The 17602-nt window shown below is 41.6% G+C and overlaps 1 protein-coding gene and 1 pseudogene across 2 annotated transcripts in view; one reads left to right on the top strand and one right to left on the bottom strand.

The window, feature by feature from the left end:
• The first annotated feature begins 13622 nt into the window (after nt 1-13622).
• UBXN7 (UBX domain protein 7) overlaps nt 13623-17602 on the top strand; it is a 55261-nt gene continuing 51281 nt past the window's right edge. Inside the window, exon 1 of one of the 2 annotated variants that reach the window (XM_059391186.1) lies at nt 13623-13785. In XM_059391186.1, coding sequence (XP_059247169.1) covers nt 13623-13785 — 163 coding nt within the window. The remainder of the gene's footprint in view (nt 13786-17602) is intronic. The other variant, XM_059391187.1, reaches the window with a different exon arrangement.
• LOC132011896 (uncharacterized) lies at nt 13728-14769 on the bottom strand (annotated as a pseudogene).

The following is a 17602-nucleotide window of genomic DNA, read 5'->3' as shown; positions in this document are numbered from 1 at the left end:
CTGAGCAGGGAGTTCTGATTTTGGGTTCTATCCCAAGACCCTTAGATCATGACCTGAGCTGAAGTAGGCGCTTAACCGACTGAGCCCCCCCAGGCATCCCTATAAGAGGGAGTTCTTATGTTGTGGAATCTAATTTGGGGCAAATACCCAGGTCCCATCATCATGAACGTCAGGGACTTTTGGCTGAGAATTCATTTTCTGAGATTATGCCCTATAACACAATCATGGCCAATGAGAAAAACACCAACAACTGCTTGGGGTTTCTGGGAAAGTTTTTGCTTTGCCCTTCCCTTTCCTCCTGCCTCAAACATTGATTTTGATGTCTAGAGCTTCAAAAGCTATCTTACAAATATGAAAAAAAGGCCAAGGGTTATCAGGCCTGTCTCCACCAAACCAGTATCAGCCTGCCTGATTCTGGACATCTTGTATAAGAAAGATAACTTCCTGTTACTCAAGCCACTGGTATTCAGGTTTTCTGCTGTTGACAGCCAAAACCATCCTTAATTAATGCCGAGACAAAGTCGGAAGCAGGAAAAGGAAAGGAGTCAATTCTTGGCTTCTGAATTTCAAAACCTAGGTCTCAAGGTGGTAAATAAAAACAAAAGAAAAAGGGCACCTGGGTGGCTCAGTCGGCTAAGTGGCTGCCTTCAGCCCAGGTCATGATCTCAGTGTCCTGAGACAGAGCCTTACATCGGGCTCCCTGCTCAGCATGGAGTCTGCTTCTCCCCTCTCTCTGGTGCTCCCCCTGCTTGTGTTCTCTCATGCATTCACTCTCTGCCCCCTCTCTAAAAAATAAATAAAATTAAAAAAAAGAAAAGAAAGAAAACCCTAGGGCATGGACTATAGATCTGGGACTAAATTGATGATTAGTTACCAGGCTACTCTACCTCTGGACTAAAGGAAGATCTCCTGGAATCCCCTGGAAATAATAAAAATTAAATGGAGTTATGGAAAAATAAAATTATATGTTTTGTTCTATAAGCTTGTGCACTAAGATTTATACTTACCACATGGTAGCTTTCATTTAACTAAAAATGTTATTCCTGTCTTATCCTTTGTTGTCTTATTATCACTCTGAACGGTACTCGTGGTCATTTTCTCTGAAAATTCACTTTTCTTCTAAACTTCTTGATGGAAATTATCATTCTTTCTTCTCCTAACCTTGAGGATTTGAGGTTGGCCGTGCATCTCTCATGTCTGATCTGCTATTTCTTTTCTTTTTTTTTTTTTTAAAGACTATTTATTTGAGAGAGAGAGAGAAAGCATGCAAGGGGCGAGGGGCAGAGGGAGAAGCCGGCTCCCTGATGAGCAGAGGGCCCGATGTGGGACTTGATCCCAGGACTCCAGGATCATGACCCGAGCCGAAGGCAGTTGCTTAACCAACCGAGCCACCCAGGTGCCCTGATCTGCTATTTCTTGACTTTTCTTTTCTCTCCACCCACCCTCAATCTCTCTCCCTTTTTCTCCCTCTCCCACTTTTCCACTCTCTCCCCTCCTTCTTTCTCTACCTGCCTCCCTCTCTTGCTTCCTCTCTTCTCCCTCCACTTCCTTCCCTTCCTCGCTCCTTCTTGAAGTCTTCCAGTACTGGGACTGTGGACGTCTTTACATGAACTCCTCACCACGATGGTGTTGCAGCTCTGGCAAAGCTGGTCTGTGGAGAGAGGTATTTGGATAGACTGTCTTACAAAAAAAACAACTAAAAATCCTGGATACTATTTTAAATCAAAACTTCATAAAACCACTAAAGAGCTGACAAAAAAAGATAGTACAGAATTGTCGGGCCAAAGTCAGAGAGAAGAAATGTAGGATCTCAGAAAGGAAAAGAAACAGTGAAGTCTCCTTTCTTGGAGGGCATATGCCAGATCTGGCCCATGTGAGCTACAATTTTCACAGTCCCTCCGGGTGTGGAATAAAGAAGTCAAAGGCTGGGGCGCCTGGATGGCTCAGTGGGTTAAGCCTCTGCCTTCAGCTCAGGTCATGATCCTAGGGTCCTGGGATTGAGCCCCGAGTTGGGCTCTCTGCTCAGCAGGGAGCTTGCCTCCACCTCTCTCTCTGCCTGCCTCTCTGCCTACTTGTGATCTCTGTCAAATAAATAAATAAAATCTTAAAAAAAAAATTAAAAGAAGTTAAAGGCCAGGACGTGCAAGGTGGGGAGTTGCATTCCTTGGCTAGGACTACCATAACAAAGTACTGCAGACTGGGGAGCTGAAACAACAGAAATTTATTGTCTCACAGTCCTGGAGACCGGAAATCAAAGGTCAAGAGGTTGACAGGTTTGGTTTAATTCTGAGGTTTCTCTCCCTGGCTTGCAGATGGAGCTGCCTTTTCCCGGTGCCCTCCCATGGTCTTCCCTCTGTGCATGGGCATCCCTTGTGTCTCCTTTTGTGTCCACATTTCCTCTTTATATAGAAAACCAGTCAGGCTGGATTATGACCGACTCTGTCTCATTTAATTTAATCGCCTCTTTAAAGACCCTATCTCCAAATGCAGACACATTCTGAGGCATAAAGGGTCAGAACTTCAACATATGAATTGGACAAGGAGGTGGACACAATTTGGCCCATAAAAGGAGTATAATATGAAACATTCCCCATAACACTAGGCCCTCTCTGGTAAGAGAGAGAGAACCAGAAATAAATACCCTTTCTACCTCCCGTCACCATGGGGCTGCATGGAAACTTGCCTTGGAGATGGGTAATGGAGAGTGGGGGCTGTCTGTGAGAACGTGTAGCGGAGACCAGCTCTCACATGCTGATTAGTGGCCCAAATTCGTATCTCTTGTGTGATTCAGAAAGCCTCAAAATTGGGGCGCCTGGGTCGCTCAGTAGGTTAAGCATCTACCTTCAGCTAGGTCATGATCCCAGGGTCCTGAGTTCAAGCCCCACATTGGGCTCCTTGCTCAGCAGGGAGTCTGCTTCTCCTTCTCCCTCTGCCCCTCACCCCACTTGTGCTCTCTCTCTGTCTCTCAAATAAATAAATAAATAAATAAAATCTTTTTAAAAAAGAAAAAAGAAAGAAAGCCTCAAAATCACTTTGGACTTAAATTGGTCTCCATATGGTAGTGCACCTAAATGGTTGGCAGGAACAAAGGTAAATCTTGAGAGAAACATGCCTTCCCCTTAGACTTCAAAGAATTTCCATAAATACTTTTGGAAAAAACTAAGCACCTCACAGTAAAAAACAAAACCAAACAAAACAATAAAACCTAAACACACACAGAAACCCAGGCATCATGTATAAAAAGCAGTATAAATCAGATAGAATATGAATAGATACTGGAATTATCAGACACGGATTAAAAATTAGTTATGAGGGACGCCTGGGTGGCTCAGTGGGTTAAGCCTCTGCCTTCAGCTCGGGTCATGATCTCGGGGTCCTGGGATCAAGCCCCACATTAGGCTCTCTGCTCAGCAGGGAGCCTGCTCCCCGCCACCGCCCCCCCCCCCCGCCTGCCTCTCTGCCTACTTGTGAGCTCTTGCTCTCTGTCAAATAAATAAATAAAATCCTTTAAAAAACAGTTACGATTATCATGTTTAAAGAAATAAGATGTTAGTTTGAAAGCATCTTCAAGAAACAAGAAATTGTTTTTTAAAAATTGACTAACCAGATTTGAAATATAAATAGAACTTATAGAAATGAAAAAAAAAACAGTAATTAGGGACACCTGGGTGGCTCAGTGGGTTAAAGTCTCTGCCTTCAGCTCAGGTCATGATCCCAGGGTCCTGGGATTGAGCCCCACATCGGGCTCTCTGCTCAGCGGGGAGCCTGCTTCCTCCTCTCTCTCTGTCTGCCTCTCTGCCAAGTTGTGCTCTCTGTCAAATAAATAAATAAAATATTTTTTAAAAATACAGTAATTAAATTTTCTCAGCTATTTCAGGTGACTGTCTGGCTCAGTTGGTAGAGCATGTGACTCTTGATCTCAGGGTCACAAGTTTGAACCCCACATATGGTGTAGAGATTACTAAAAAAAAATCAATTAAAAAATTAAAATTTCTTTTCTCAGCTATCTCAACTGATGAATGGGTAAACAAGTTTCAAAATACAAAAAAGTGGAAAGAAGAGCATAACAAACACCAATACATTACTACTTAGATCCAACAATTGTTAGCATTTTTTCATAGCAATTAGGCACTGGGTGGCTCAGCATTAAGCGTCTGCCTTTGGCTCAAGTCATGATCCCCAGAGTTCTGGGATTGAGGCTCACATCGGGCTCCCTGCTCAGTGGGAAGTCTGCTTCTCCCTCTCCCACTCCCCCTGCTTATGTTCCCTCTCTCGCTGTTTCTCTCTGTCAAATAAATAAAATTAAAAAAAAAAAAATCCCTGGGCAGTTTATCAGATTCTTATAAAGTCATACATTCACCATACAACCCAACAATTCTATACCTAGGTATTTTCCCAAGAGAAGTGAAAATTTATATTTACACAGCATATAAATGGGTTTGTGTCCACTATATTCATAATTCCCCCTAACGGGAAACAACCCAAAAGACCTTCAACTGATGACTGGATAAACAGACCGTGGTACTTCCTTACTATGAAATTTTAGTCATCAATAAAAAGGAATGAAATACTGACACAGGAGTAACATGCATGACTCAGAAATACATTACTCTAAGTGCAAGAAGCTGGACTCAAAAGGATATAACCTGTGTAATTTCATTTACAGAACATTCTGGAAATAGTTAAAGCCATAGGAATAGAAAACTCCAACCCTACACAAATCTTTTTAAAAGATTTTATTTATTTATTTGACAGAGATCACAAGTAGGCAGAGAGCCACGCAGAGAGAGAGGAAGGGAAACAGGCTCCCCGCCGAGCAGAGAGCCCGATTCAAGGATCCATCCCAGGACCCTAAGATCATGACCTGAGCCAAAGGCAGAGGCTTTAACCCACTGAACCACCCAGGTGTCCCCCTACACCAATTTTTAAGTCTTGTATGAGAAGATCGAAGTTTCCATGATCAACATACTCTTCACCACTTTCCTGGTATCAAGAAGCCTGGAGACAGGTTAATTATCACTCAGACGGTTCTAGGTAAAGGTAGTGAAGGAATATTTCATCGTGTTAGAGTGAAACTTTATGAATGGAGCAGATTCTGATTGCCTAATTAACATCCATCCCCTTCCTTCTTTCTTCCTAAAAGCACCAGACTTTAAGGAGGCATCTACCTTCCTCCACAACACCATATGCTTTACTAAACCAGTTATGTTTATCTCACATCCCTTGGCAGGGACGGCTTTAGGAACAAAATTGTGACTCAATTCAGACTGATAAATTTTGAAGGAAAGCCTTCCAAGGGACTTCTAGAAAATGTTTCTCAATTAAAAAAAAAAAAAAGACCTGTTAGAAGAGATGAAGTAAGTAGTTCCTTTCCCGGATTAAAAAAAAAAAAAAAAAAAAAAAGACTTTCTTTATTTATTTGACAGAGATCACAAATAGGCAGAGGAGAGGCAGAGAGGGAAGCAGGCTCCCTGCTGAGCAGAGAACCTGATGCAGGGCTTGACCCCAGGACCCTGGGATCATGACCTGAGCTGAAGGCAGAGGCTTTAACCCACTGAGCCACCCAGGTACCCCTTTCCCTGGATGTTATAGTACCTGAATGTGATGCTTGGAACTGCTGTTGATATCTTGCTTTCAGCATAGGACAAAGCTCAGCCAGATGGGAAGTCAAGACAAACAGAGCTGGAGCCTGTGGTACTGGGACAGAGACCCTGCCCTAACTTTTCTTATTATTTAAGCCAGCCAGGTTGGGATTTCCTGATTTATTACATAGTACCCTAAATGACTTAATGCCTGTCTCACGATAATACACTTTTTTGATAGTGTAATACTGGGTCCACCTGAAAGACACCGAAAAAAATAACCAAAATATTTTCATTCTTTGGATTTTCTTTTTACAGTTATGAACACACCACTTCCCAGCAGTTTTGTGAGCTCATTTTTGTTTGGGTTTAAGTTCCAGCCTCACCGCTTACATTACAGACATTTATAATTTGATGTCATCAAATTATCACTTTTTCCTTTTATGACTTGTACTTTTATATCTTCTTGAAGATATCTTTCCCTTCCTTAATCAGGACTTTTGTGATCCACTGGAAGGCTTTCCTGAGATCACTTTGTGTTCCACAGGAATGGCGCCCCCTGGAGCACCAAATGTGCATGGTATCACTTCCTTAAGTTAGCCGAACAGTTCTACTTCAAGTCTTTCCCATAGGCCCCTAGATTCTCTTCCGCAGGTTGTCAAGTTTCGCTCTTAATTAAATCTTTTATAAATCTGTAATTTATTTTTGTATTTTATGTGGAGTTGAGAACCAATTTTATTTGTACCGGGGTCATGGATGTGTTAGTCTATTCACTGATTTGTGGTCACTTCTGTCACAGATGTTTGTGTCTCTTTTTTTTTTTTTTTTTTTTGAAAGATTTTATTTATTTATTTGACAGAGAGAGAGATCACAAGTAGGCGGAGAGTCAGGCAGAGAGAGAGAGAGAAGCAGGCTCCCGCTGAGCAAAGAGCCCGATGCGGGGCTCGATCCCAGGACACTGAGATCATGACCTGAGCCGAAGGCAGCGGCTTAATCCACTGAGCCACCCAGGCGCCCCTGTGTCTCTTTTTTGATAGTGTAATACTGGGTCCACCTGAAAGACACCGAAAAAAAATAACCAAATAGACTCTATTTGTCTATCTTCCACCATTTCCTTACACGCTCAGTTACTATACTTTTACAATAATTCTTGGGATATAGTGGGTTAGAATTCCCCCTTGTTCTTCTACTTCAAAAGTGTCTTGACTATTGTTGATGCTTTGTTCTTGACTTTTAAAATCACCTTATTAAAATACTTGAGAAACTGTGGTATTTTGATTGGAATAACATTGAATTTATTGATTAATATATACAAAATTGACATCTTTATAATATTGAGTCTTCCCATACATGAATATAGATTTCTTTAATTAATGCTTATCAAGCAAACTTTATCAATAAAATTTCATAATTTTCCTCATGAAACTTTGTACATTTTTGTTAAATCTATGCTTGGGTACATACTTCATGTAAACATTCTTAGTTGGTATTATGGATTTTTTTTCTTACTTGCAGCTTCAAACTATTTGCTCCTCATGTTTAGGAATACAGTTTTAGAATATGTATACTGGGGGTGGGGGCACCTGGCTGGCTCAGTCAGTGGAGCATGTGACTCTTGATCTTGGGTTGTAAATTCAAGCCCCATGTTGAGCATGAAGCCAACTAAAATAAAACAAAATAAAATAAAACGTGTATATTGGTTTTATATCCAGAAATATACCTGAACTTTTTTATGGATTCTAAAACTTGTCTGTTGATTCTCTTAGATTTTCTGTGTAACCATATAATCTATAATAATACTTTAAATTTTCTTTTAAAATTCTTTTACATAGTCTTTTTCTCTCTATTTATTTATTTGAAAGAGAGAGAGAGTGAGCATGAGAGGGGGAAAGTCAGAGGGAGAAGCAGACTCCCTGCTCAGCAGGGAGGCCAATGTGGGATCCAGGACCATGACCTGACCTGAAGGCAGTCGCTCAACCAACTGAGCAATCCAGGCCCCCGTCTTTTTCTCTTTTTAAAAGATGTTATTTATTTATTTGAGAGATAGTATGCAAGAGAGGGAGCATGAGCAAGGAGGAGGGGTAGAAAAAGAGGGAGAAGCGGACTCCCCACTGAGCAGGGAGCTGGACAATGGACGACATGGAATCATGACCTGAGCTGAGGGGACGCCTGGGTGGCTCAGTCCGTTAAGCGTCTGCCTTCAATCCAGGTCATAATCCCAGGGTCTTGGGATAGAGCCTGGATCAGGCTCCTTGCTCAGTGGGAAGCCTGCTTCTCCCTCTGCCTGCCACTCCCTCTGCTTGTGCTCTATCTCTCTGACAAATAAATTTTAAAAAATCTTTTAAAAAAATGGCCTGAGCCGAAGGCAGACACTTAAGCGATTGGGCCACCCACGCACCCCATATTCTTTCTTGTCTTACTGCTAAGGCTAGAATTTCCAGTGTACTGGTTGACTAGAAATAGGGATAGAGTGCATACTTTACATGTTTTGTTAAGTATAATGCTGTTTACTCTGTACTTTTGGTAAATTTATTTTATTAGGTTGAAGAAGTTTCTTTCTCTACCTAGATTAAGTATTTTTTGTTGTTTTGTGAAGGGATATTGATTTATATCATTGGTTTTTCTGTATCTGATCAAATCAATCAAATGGCTTCTCTTATTCGTTCCACCGTTATGAATTACATTGAAAGATCTTTTTACTGTAAAATTATGCTTGTATTCCCGAGATAGATTCATTAAAAAATATATTCGTATATGCATGTGCGTGTGTGTGTAACTGGCTTTCTAAATTTTTGTTTAATATTTTTGTTTTTGTAACCTTAAGTGAGACTGAGCTTTCATCTGCTGCTTTGTTTGGTTTTGATAATAAGGTTCTCCTAACCTCATAGAAGGAGGGGTTTGTCCCCTTTGTTTCTCTCTCTGGAATAATTTGTGTATTATTTATGCATAATAATTGCATATTAGGATTATCTGTCTCTTATTTATTTTTTTTTAAAGATTTATTTATTTATTTATTTGACAGAGAGAGATCACAAGTAGGCAGAGAGGCAGGAAGAGAGGCAGGCAGAGAGAGAGGAGGAAGCAGGCTCCCTGCCGAGCAGAGAGCCCGATGTGCGACTCGATCCCAGGACCCTGAGATCATGACCTGAGCTGAAGGCAGCTGCTTAACCCACTGAGCCATCCAGGCGCCCTCTTATTTTTTTTGATAGAGATCACCTATAAAATCATCTGGGTCTGGCTGTTTATTTGAGTGGTAGCTTCATTAATTGTCATAAGTCTACTCATAGTTGAATCAGTTTTGGCAAATTTTATTTTTCCAAGAAGCTGCCATTTATTCATTTCCTAATTCATTGGCTTAAAATTGTTCATAATATTCCTTTATTTTTAAAATTACTGCTGTATCTGCTATGTTCCATTTTTTCATTATTTCAATATTGTTTGTCTTTTTCTTTTTTTTCTTAATATAATTTGCCAAAGGATTTAAATTTTACTTGTTAATTTCACAGATTTAGAGTTTGGTATGTGGATCCTCTTTTTTTCCTTCTCTTTATTGATTCCTGCATTTTCCCCTTCAAATTTCCCTAGGTTTACCCTGTTGCTCCATTAGTAACTTTTTAAAAAAAGATTTCATTTATTTATCTGAGAGAGATAGAGAAAATGTGAGTGTGGAGAGGAGCAGAGGAAGGACGAGCAGACTCTGCCCTGAGTGCAGAGCCCAAGGTGGGGTTCAATCCCACAACCCTGAGATCATGAGTCGGGCTGGAATCAAGAGTTGGATGTCTAACTGACTGCGCTACCCAGCTAACTACTTGATTAGATGTTGAAATACTCATTTTCTAATCTTCTCTAATATAAACATTTAAGTTTACATACTTTTCCTTTAGGTACTATGAAAACTCTATGCCACAAATTTTGATATATGTTGCCATGATCATTCAGTTTTAAATACTTTCCACTTTCCCTTAGTGCCTATCAACTTCCCTTTGCCCCTCCAAACCTACTCTCTTCCTTCCTTCTCTACCCTGTTCTCTGGCCCACAGGCTGCCTATACGGACATCAGTGGGCTGCTGTGCCCTCCGTCCCCAGTGGGGATTCCTGGCAGGAGATAAAACGAGAGGAGAGCAAGGTCAGAATATTTCTTTCCCTGATCTCTTCTTTGAGATTGCCTCAGCTTGATTACATCCCTTGAGAGGTCATGCTTGGGAAAAGGTGGCCTGCTCTACAAATATGATTCGCTGTCCTTTCGGATTCTGGTAAGACCTCTCTTATCCCTTTGGACCTACAGGTTGTGACTATTCTGCTATTGCAGGTCCCAGATCCTCTACTGACCCTTGATTCCCACATATCCCACCTACCCTATACCTTTAAGATGTGTTCTTTTATAAATCATTTGAATGACATCTGTTATCTGTTGGTACTCTGGAGGAGACACCATTTTTATTTTGTCTTTGGTCCGAGAGTTATTTAGAAGTTTGTTTTTAACTTTCCAGGTATATGAATTTCTTTTTAAGTTATTGTTTTAAAATAATTTCTAATTTAACCCATATGTATTCAGAAAACATGTTCTGTATTATAATGGTTATTTGACATTTGTTGAGACTTGTGGTCAATTTTTATTTTATTCCACATATACTTGAATAGAATAAGTATTTTCTGTATCTTTACTACTTTTGCCTGAGAGAAGAGGGTTATATAATTGCATATGTCAAATTTCTTCTTTAAACATTAATTTTTTTATACACCCTTTAGACAATATCATTGGGTACATACAGGTTTGGAATTATTTTATGTTTCTGGTTACTTGTTCTTTTTGCCATTATATAGTGACTCTCTTTATCTCTGATGATATATTTTGCTTTAAAATTTATCTTGTCTGAAATTAATACAGCTACTCCAGCCTTCATTTTCTTAATACTACCTCTGTATATCTTTTTTACTTTCTCCTTCAGTCTATCCTTACATTTTTGTTATGTCTTGTGTCAACAGTTGAATTTTTAAAAGCTGTCTAATATAGTTATGTTTTTTAAACAAAAGAAATATTGTCATTTACAATCAATGTCATTTACATTTGTCTACGATTCAAGGAATTGGGATTCTAGGCTCTGCCCTATTGTTTTGTAACCTTAACTCTCTCAAACTCTGAATCTCAGAAGAGTCATGATAAAATGCTAGTGTTGAATCAGATTATGTTGACTATCTCTTCTAGCTCATTTACTGTCATTCCATTAAAGTACAGTAACATGTTACAGATTGTTTTAAAACTAGACCTAAAATTAAAAACAAATCCTAGTGTAATTTGGTGAGATAATTCAAATAGTAATCGATGTTTAGCTTTGGGATATTTACCCTTTATTATTAAAAATTTTCAATTTTTCAGAGTGCCTGGGTGACTTAGTTGAGCATCAGCCTTGGGTCATGGTCCTGCGGTCCTGGGATCGAGCTCCACCTCAGGCTCCCTGCCTGTTTCTCCCTCTCCTCCCTGCTTATGCTCTCTCTCACTATCTCTATTTCTTTCTCTCAAATAAATATTCTTAAATTTTTTTAAGTTTTTCATTATTCAATATATAATATTTTTGCAGTTTCTTTTCTGAGGATAGTCCATTAAAAAATATTTTCTATGATTTGAAGAATGTATTTAAATATACTTTCTTGGGGCACCTGGGTGGCTCAGTCATTAAGTGTCTGCCTTTGGTTCAGGGCATGATCCCAGGGTCCTGGGATTGAGACCCCTGTCGGGCTCCCTGCTCAGCTTCTCCCGCTCCATCTGCCTCCACCGCCCACCCCCCCCCCCCAGGTCATTCTCTATCTCACTCTCTCAAATAAATAAATAAATTCTTTTTTTAAAAAAGAAAAAAAATTAAAGAAAAAAATGAAGGTTTATTTATTTGGGTGGGGGGGAAGAAAGTGCAAGGAGGAGGGGCAGCGGGAGACAGAGAGTCTTTTTTTTTTTTTAAGATTTTATTTATTTATTTGTCAGAGAGAGAGCACAAGCAGAGGGAGGAACAGGCAAAGCAGGCAGAGAGGCAGGCTCCCCTCCGAGCAGAGAGCCCAATGCAGGCCTCAATCCCAGGACCCTGGGATTATGCCCTGAGCCAAAGGCAGACACCCAGCTGACTGAGTCACCCAGGTGTCCAAAGGAGACAGAGAGAGTCTGAAGCTGACTCCATGGTAAGCATAGCTTACTGGCTCTATCTTCTGAGCCTGAGATCACGACCTGAGCTGAAATCAAGAGTCAGATGCTTAACTGACTCACAGCCACCCAGGCACCCCATGGAGTGTGCAACTCTTGATCCCAGAGTTGTGAGTTCAAGTCCCACATTGGGTATAGAGCTTACTTTAAAAAAAAACCCAAAACTTTAATAAAACAGTAAGTAAGGGCAACCCTGGCAGGACCCCTCTCACTCCTGAGAGCTTTTCCTGTACCCTCACTTAATAAAACTCTTACCACTTTACTCACTCTCAAAAAAAAAAAAAAATTTTTTTTTAAAGTAATGAAGAGGTCACACTGTTTCTTGCCCTTGTTTTCCTCTTTTTTGTACTTCTGTGTCAGTGTGAGCCAAACAGCTTCCCAAATGACTAGTCCTTAGGAGTCCCCAACACACCCAGAGAATTGCAGCAACCTGTAGGTGCTAGGACCAATCTTTGTTATTTAGTTGACAATACTCTTGATCAGGAGTCCGTTTTCTGATATCATATCAATCATATCTTCAATCATAAGATATCAGTCATACCTTTCTGAAGCTCTAACCTTATAGTTATCTTGACTTGACTTGGTTATTTCTTAATTCTCCCCAACTGCACATTTACACACTCTGAGGATGGGTTAGTTTTCCAGATGACTCCTCTCATGTTTTACTGGGCCATTTTCTTATGTAGATGCAAAATATGTGTGGTTGGGAGGTTAGAACCTAAATTCAGTCTCCTTAATTTTATTCTCATAAATAAAGGGAGGGATCATCAATTTTTAGTGCACCCCTATAATTGTTTTTAAAATGTAAGTAATGTATTAATATTATCTTTGTTTACAAATAAAAGATGGGGCAACTGGATGAATCTGTGGGTTGAGCCTCCCACTCTTGATTTCTGCTCTCAGGTCAAGACCTCAGAGTCATGAGATCCAGCCACACTCTCTCAGCTCTCAGTGAGTTTGCCTGCCCCTCTCCTTCTGCCCTCTCCCAACTCACCTGCAAATGCTCTCTCTAAAATAAATAAATAAAATCTTTTTTAAAAAATAAAGGGTTAAAAACACTCAAAGTTCCCCTTTTCCATCCCCTTTATTGCTTCCCTCTCTAGGGGTCATCAGTAAGTATCCTTTTGAGTACAACTTTCCAGTGCCCGCTCTCTCTCTCTCTATATATGTATATATATACACACTGTATATACAAAAACATTTTTATTTTTACCTAAATGACACCTCCTCGTTTTATAGGTGAGGAAACGAAGTGAGACCTTGAAGGGAGACATGGGTTGACAAATTTATTGAAGGAAAGTGGACTGGACAATAATTTATTTAAATCTGCTGTATGTCAGACTCTGCACCCAGTGCTTTATTGGCACGAAGGGTTCTGTATTTTACTTTTGTTGAATGGGTCGTCGCACTGGTTAGCTAGGCAATTAATTTAGGGGTTGGAGAGCAGGTGCGAAAGACGCTTCAGTGCGATGAGTGTAGGATTTGTATTTTGATAGGAGCTGCAAAAAACCTAGCAGAGGACCATGGAACTGCAAAAAAAAAAGAAGGAAAAACTGTCATCGGCAGTTGGGTCTGTCAATAAAACTTGTGAAGTTGAAACGCAAAGAACCTATTACCTGCCGAGCCCGAAGTTTATTGCGGAAACCAGGAACAGATACCGCGCCTGTGAGACTGGCCTTGGAGCTTGAATAGGAGGAACCAAAGGTTGTAAAGGATGCTGCCAGGAGGCAGCAACCGGGCAGCCCACCAACGGGGAAAGCAGAGAGCGCTCCCGGACCGGTCTAGAAGTGCGCCTGCGCCGACCGCCGCGAGGGGGGCGGGGAGGGAGGGGCGGAGCTTGGGGGCGGTCAATGAGCATGCGCAAACCGCGCGGCGAGGTGGGGGAGGGCGGTCCGTGTGTGTCTGTGTTGTTGTTCGGCGGCAGCGGCGGCGGCGGTAAGATGGCTGCCCACGGGGGCTCCGCGGCGTCGTCGGCGCTGAAGGGGTTAATTCAGCAGTTCACCGCCATCACCGGTAAGAGACGCGGTTACCGGAAGGTGGAGAGTGGGGTCTGGAGCGGACGGCCGTTCCGTCCCGGGCTTCCCCTTACCTTCATGCATTTCTCCCTCGGGCTTTACCCACAGCTCCCGTCCTCCCTTCTGAGGAAGAGGCGACGACGGCGTCGGGTCTCCGGGTTCAGGCGGGAGACAGCCCCCCCGCGCACCCCATACCTCGTTCTCGGCCTCCTCACAGTGTGGAGGGAGACACCCCCACTACCCCCAACGCCCCCCTTGTCAGTCGAGACCCGGGGAATGGGCCGATCTCATCCGCCCCCGCCGGCCCGGGGACCTGGGGGCGGGAGAGGTGGGGGGCCGCACCCGGGCCACCGCCCTCCTCCTCCTTCATCACCTTCTCTTCTCTGTGCAGCTCTGGGGTGCAGTGCATCTCTTACCTCCTTTTTCCATTCTTCCTCGGCCAGGTCATTCTCCCCCAGTCCCTGGCCTGCCCTTCCCCTTTCTGGGCCCCTCAGAGCCATCGCCGTGGCCCTGGCGTGCTCGGGCCCTCCCGCCTTAACGGCGAGACTGGTGGGTTCGGCAGTGCCTTTACCGATCCTGGGGGATAGGCCGCTAGAAGGGGGGTTGCTGCGGAGTACCTTTAAGACAGAGGTTTTAAGAGAAGAATGAGGGGGACCCCCCCCCAACCCTAATAGGGAAGGCCTGGAGGAATCCTGGGTGGCGTTTCCCACCTCCCCATAATAAAATCATAAAGACTGGGACGATGGCGCCGGAGCCTCCCGCTGATTAAATAGGGATGGCGGCAGAAACTTCTTTGAGAGAAAGTCAGTTTTGGGGTGTCAGCATCCCCCAAATCCTCGGTTATTCTTTCCCTTTGGACCCCTGAAAAGGGCACACGGAGATCCTCTTACCGCCTGGAGGAAAGGCCCTAAGCCATTCTATGAATTCTCTATGCCTTGTTTCTCTCTGATGGTGCTGAACTTTTTTTGCATGAGTTATTAGAGGGCGGAGCAAATGATGAAGTTCTCTGTGGAGTGATTTGAGAGAAGAGTACTCCATGTGCCTGAGTGTAATTTTGCCGTTCTAGTTTGTCATTTTGGAAGGAGGTTAGAATGTTAGTTCCCTGAGTAGATCTATACTTAATCTTGTTATTTTTTAGGTGCAGAGAATGTTTCTACTGTTATTGTACCTAGAGTTTGACATGTAAGATCTGATTAAGTAAAATTTTATATTGTTCTACCCAGACAGTTGTATGCGCGTTGATGTTTTATAATTTAAAGCTAGTTTTCTCTTTTGCTCTGCAATGACAACTAGACGTTTGATGCGTTATCTAGATGCTGGGCATGAAACATCACGTCAAAATTGGCTAAGTAAAATTGCAGTAAAATTGGGATGAGGATTGAAATGATCAACTTTTCTTAATATATTAAAATTTTTGTGATTGGACTGTTAAGGATGTAATGCATTTCCCAGTGTCTAAGCAGATTGCTGTTATTGGGAAAATTAGAAAATTATTGTGTATATAAGTTAATATTGGCAGCATTACCTTTTTATAGAAAAATCTTTGTAGTGAATCAGATGTAGAAGGAATTATTAATTTTTAGATATTTCTAGAGTTGGTTTAAGATGCCACCTATTTAATTTCAGTTTTTTTTTTTTTTTTTTAAGATTTTATTTATTTGTCAGAGCGAGTGAGAGCGAGCACAGGCAGACAGAGTGGAAGGCAGAGTCAGACGGAGAAGCAGGCTCCCTGCGGAGCAAGGAGCCCGATGTGGGACTCGATCCCAGGACGCTGGGATCATGACCTGAGCCGAAGGCAGCTGCTTAACCAACTGAGCCACCCAGGCGTCCCTTAATTTCAGTTTTTTATGTTAATCACCTCCACTTCAGGATCTCAGACCGTTTCTATGCTAACGACCACCCCTTCAGGAACACAGAACCTCACATTATTTTTTCTAATTCAGCATTTTTGTTAGATATGAACAAAACCCAAAGTGTGAGATAAAACGTCTCACTTGCTTTAAATTCTGTTTCTGTCTGCTAACTTACATGGCTTGTTTCCTGGCCACAGGCCTTTCTGTTCCTGAATCAGGTTGGAGACCCTTAGTAGACAATGGTATCTGGAAGTCTGCAAAAGGGAAAATACCTTAGATTGTTCTTAATGTATTATGAATTTCTACTAATAATTCTGGGGATTCTGGGGCTCCTGGAAGGCTCAGTCACAAGAGCATGCGACCCTTGAGCTCAGGGTCATGAGTTCGAGTCCCATACTGGGTGTAGAGATTACTTAAATTAAAAAAAAAAAATTAAAAAAAAATAAATTCGGAGATTTTTTTTTTTTTTTAACAAAACAGTGATTGTTAGAAACACATGATTAACTCCTTTAGTCTTTTTCACATATTTTAAAAAAGAAAGTTAGGGGTTCTGTCCACATGTATTAAATTGTAGTTTTTATGATAAAAGGGCATTTGATATTTATTCATTGTTGACTGAATTAAATTGACCTTAAGAGCTTTTGCTGTGCTTTCAAAAAGATTTTACTTCTCTGGAAGCTCAACATTATGGTGAAAGCAATGCATTTTAAAAAATGTGAGCCTTACCTTTTCTGTGGCATTTAAAAATAGAACAGAAAATTGAAAGAATTTTAAGTCTTATTTCTCATTAAATAGAACAGATTTCTCTATATGATGTGTGAGTATTAAGTAATGATGGATTTTTTTCTTATTTTTACTTGAGTATAGTTAAGACAATATTGTATTAGCTTTAGGTGTAATGACTGATTTTTTTAAATTTTATTTTTATTTATATAAAGATTTTTATTTTTTGAGAGAGAGCATACGTGTACAAACACAAGCAGAGAGGAGGGTCAGGGAGAGGGAGAATCAGACTCCCCGGAGTAGGGCTCCATCCCAGGATCCTGAGATATGAGTGGCGCCAAAGCAGACCCTTAATGGACTGAGCCACCCAGGTGCCCCTATTTTTATTTATTTATTTTTAAGTAGGCTCCATGCCCAATGTGGGGCTTGAACTTGCAACCCTGAGATTAAAAGTCGTACGCTTTACTGACTGAGCCAGCCAGGCACCCTGACTCTGATTTAAAAAAAAAAAACAAACTTAAATCACACACGTACAAAAATCACAACATGAAATGATTTTGAAAAAAGCAAAAACTAATCTTTCATAACAACAATATATTTTTTTAAGATTTTATTTATTTGATAGAGCATAAGCAGGGGGAGTGGCAGGCAGAAGGAGAGGGAGAAGCAGATTCCCTGCCAAGCAGGGAGCCTGATGCCAGCTGCATCCTAGGACCCCGTATCACGACCTGAGCTGAAGGCAGAAGCCCAACTAACTGAACCACCCAGGCACCCCTCACAACAACAATATTATTTATTTTACATATTATCTTCCGATTCTTGTTTGCATACTTTTGTTTTTATTTTTTAAAGATTTTATTTATTTGTCAGAAAGAGAGTGAACACAAGCGGGTGGAGTAGCAGGCAGAGGGAGAAGCAGGCTCCTTGCTGAGTAAGGAGCCTGGTGTGGGACTCAATTCTGGATCCTCGGATTGTGACCTGAGCAAAAAGCAGACGCTTAACCCATTGAACCACTGAGACGTCCCATACTTAAAACATTTATTTTTAGGGGCGCCTGGGTGGCTCAGTGGGTTGAGCCGCTGCCTTCGGCTCGGGTCATGATCTCAGGGTCCTGGGATCGAGTCCCGCATCGGGCTCTCTGCTCAGCAGAGAGCCTGCTTCCCTCTCTCTCTCTCTCTGCCTGCCTCTCCGACTACTTGTGATTTCTCTCTGTCAAATAAATAAATAAAAATCTTTAAA

This window comes from Mustela nigripes, chromosome 2, assembly GCF_022355385.1.
Source record: "Mustela nigripes isolate SB6536 chromosome 2, MUSNIG.SB6536, whole genome shotgun sequence".
Classification (NCBI taxonomy): domain Eukaryota; kingdom Metazoa; phylum Chordata; class Mammalia; order Carnivora; family Mustelidae; genus Mustela; species Mustela nigripes.
The sequence above is the reverse complement of the archived record's forward strand: the minus strand, read 5'-3'. Positions and strand labels throughout refer to the sequence as shown.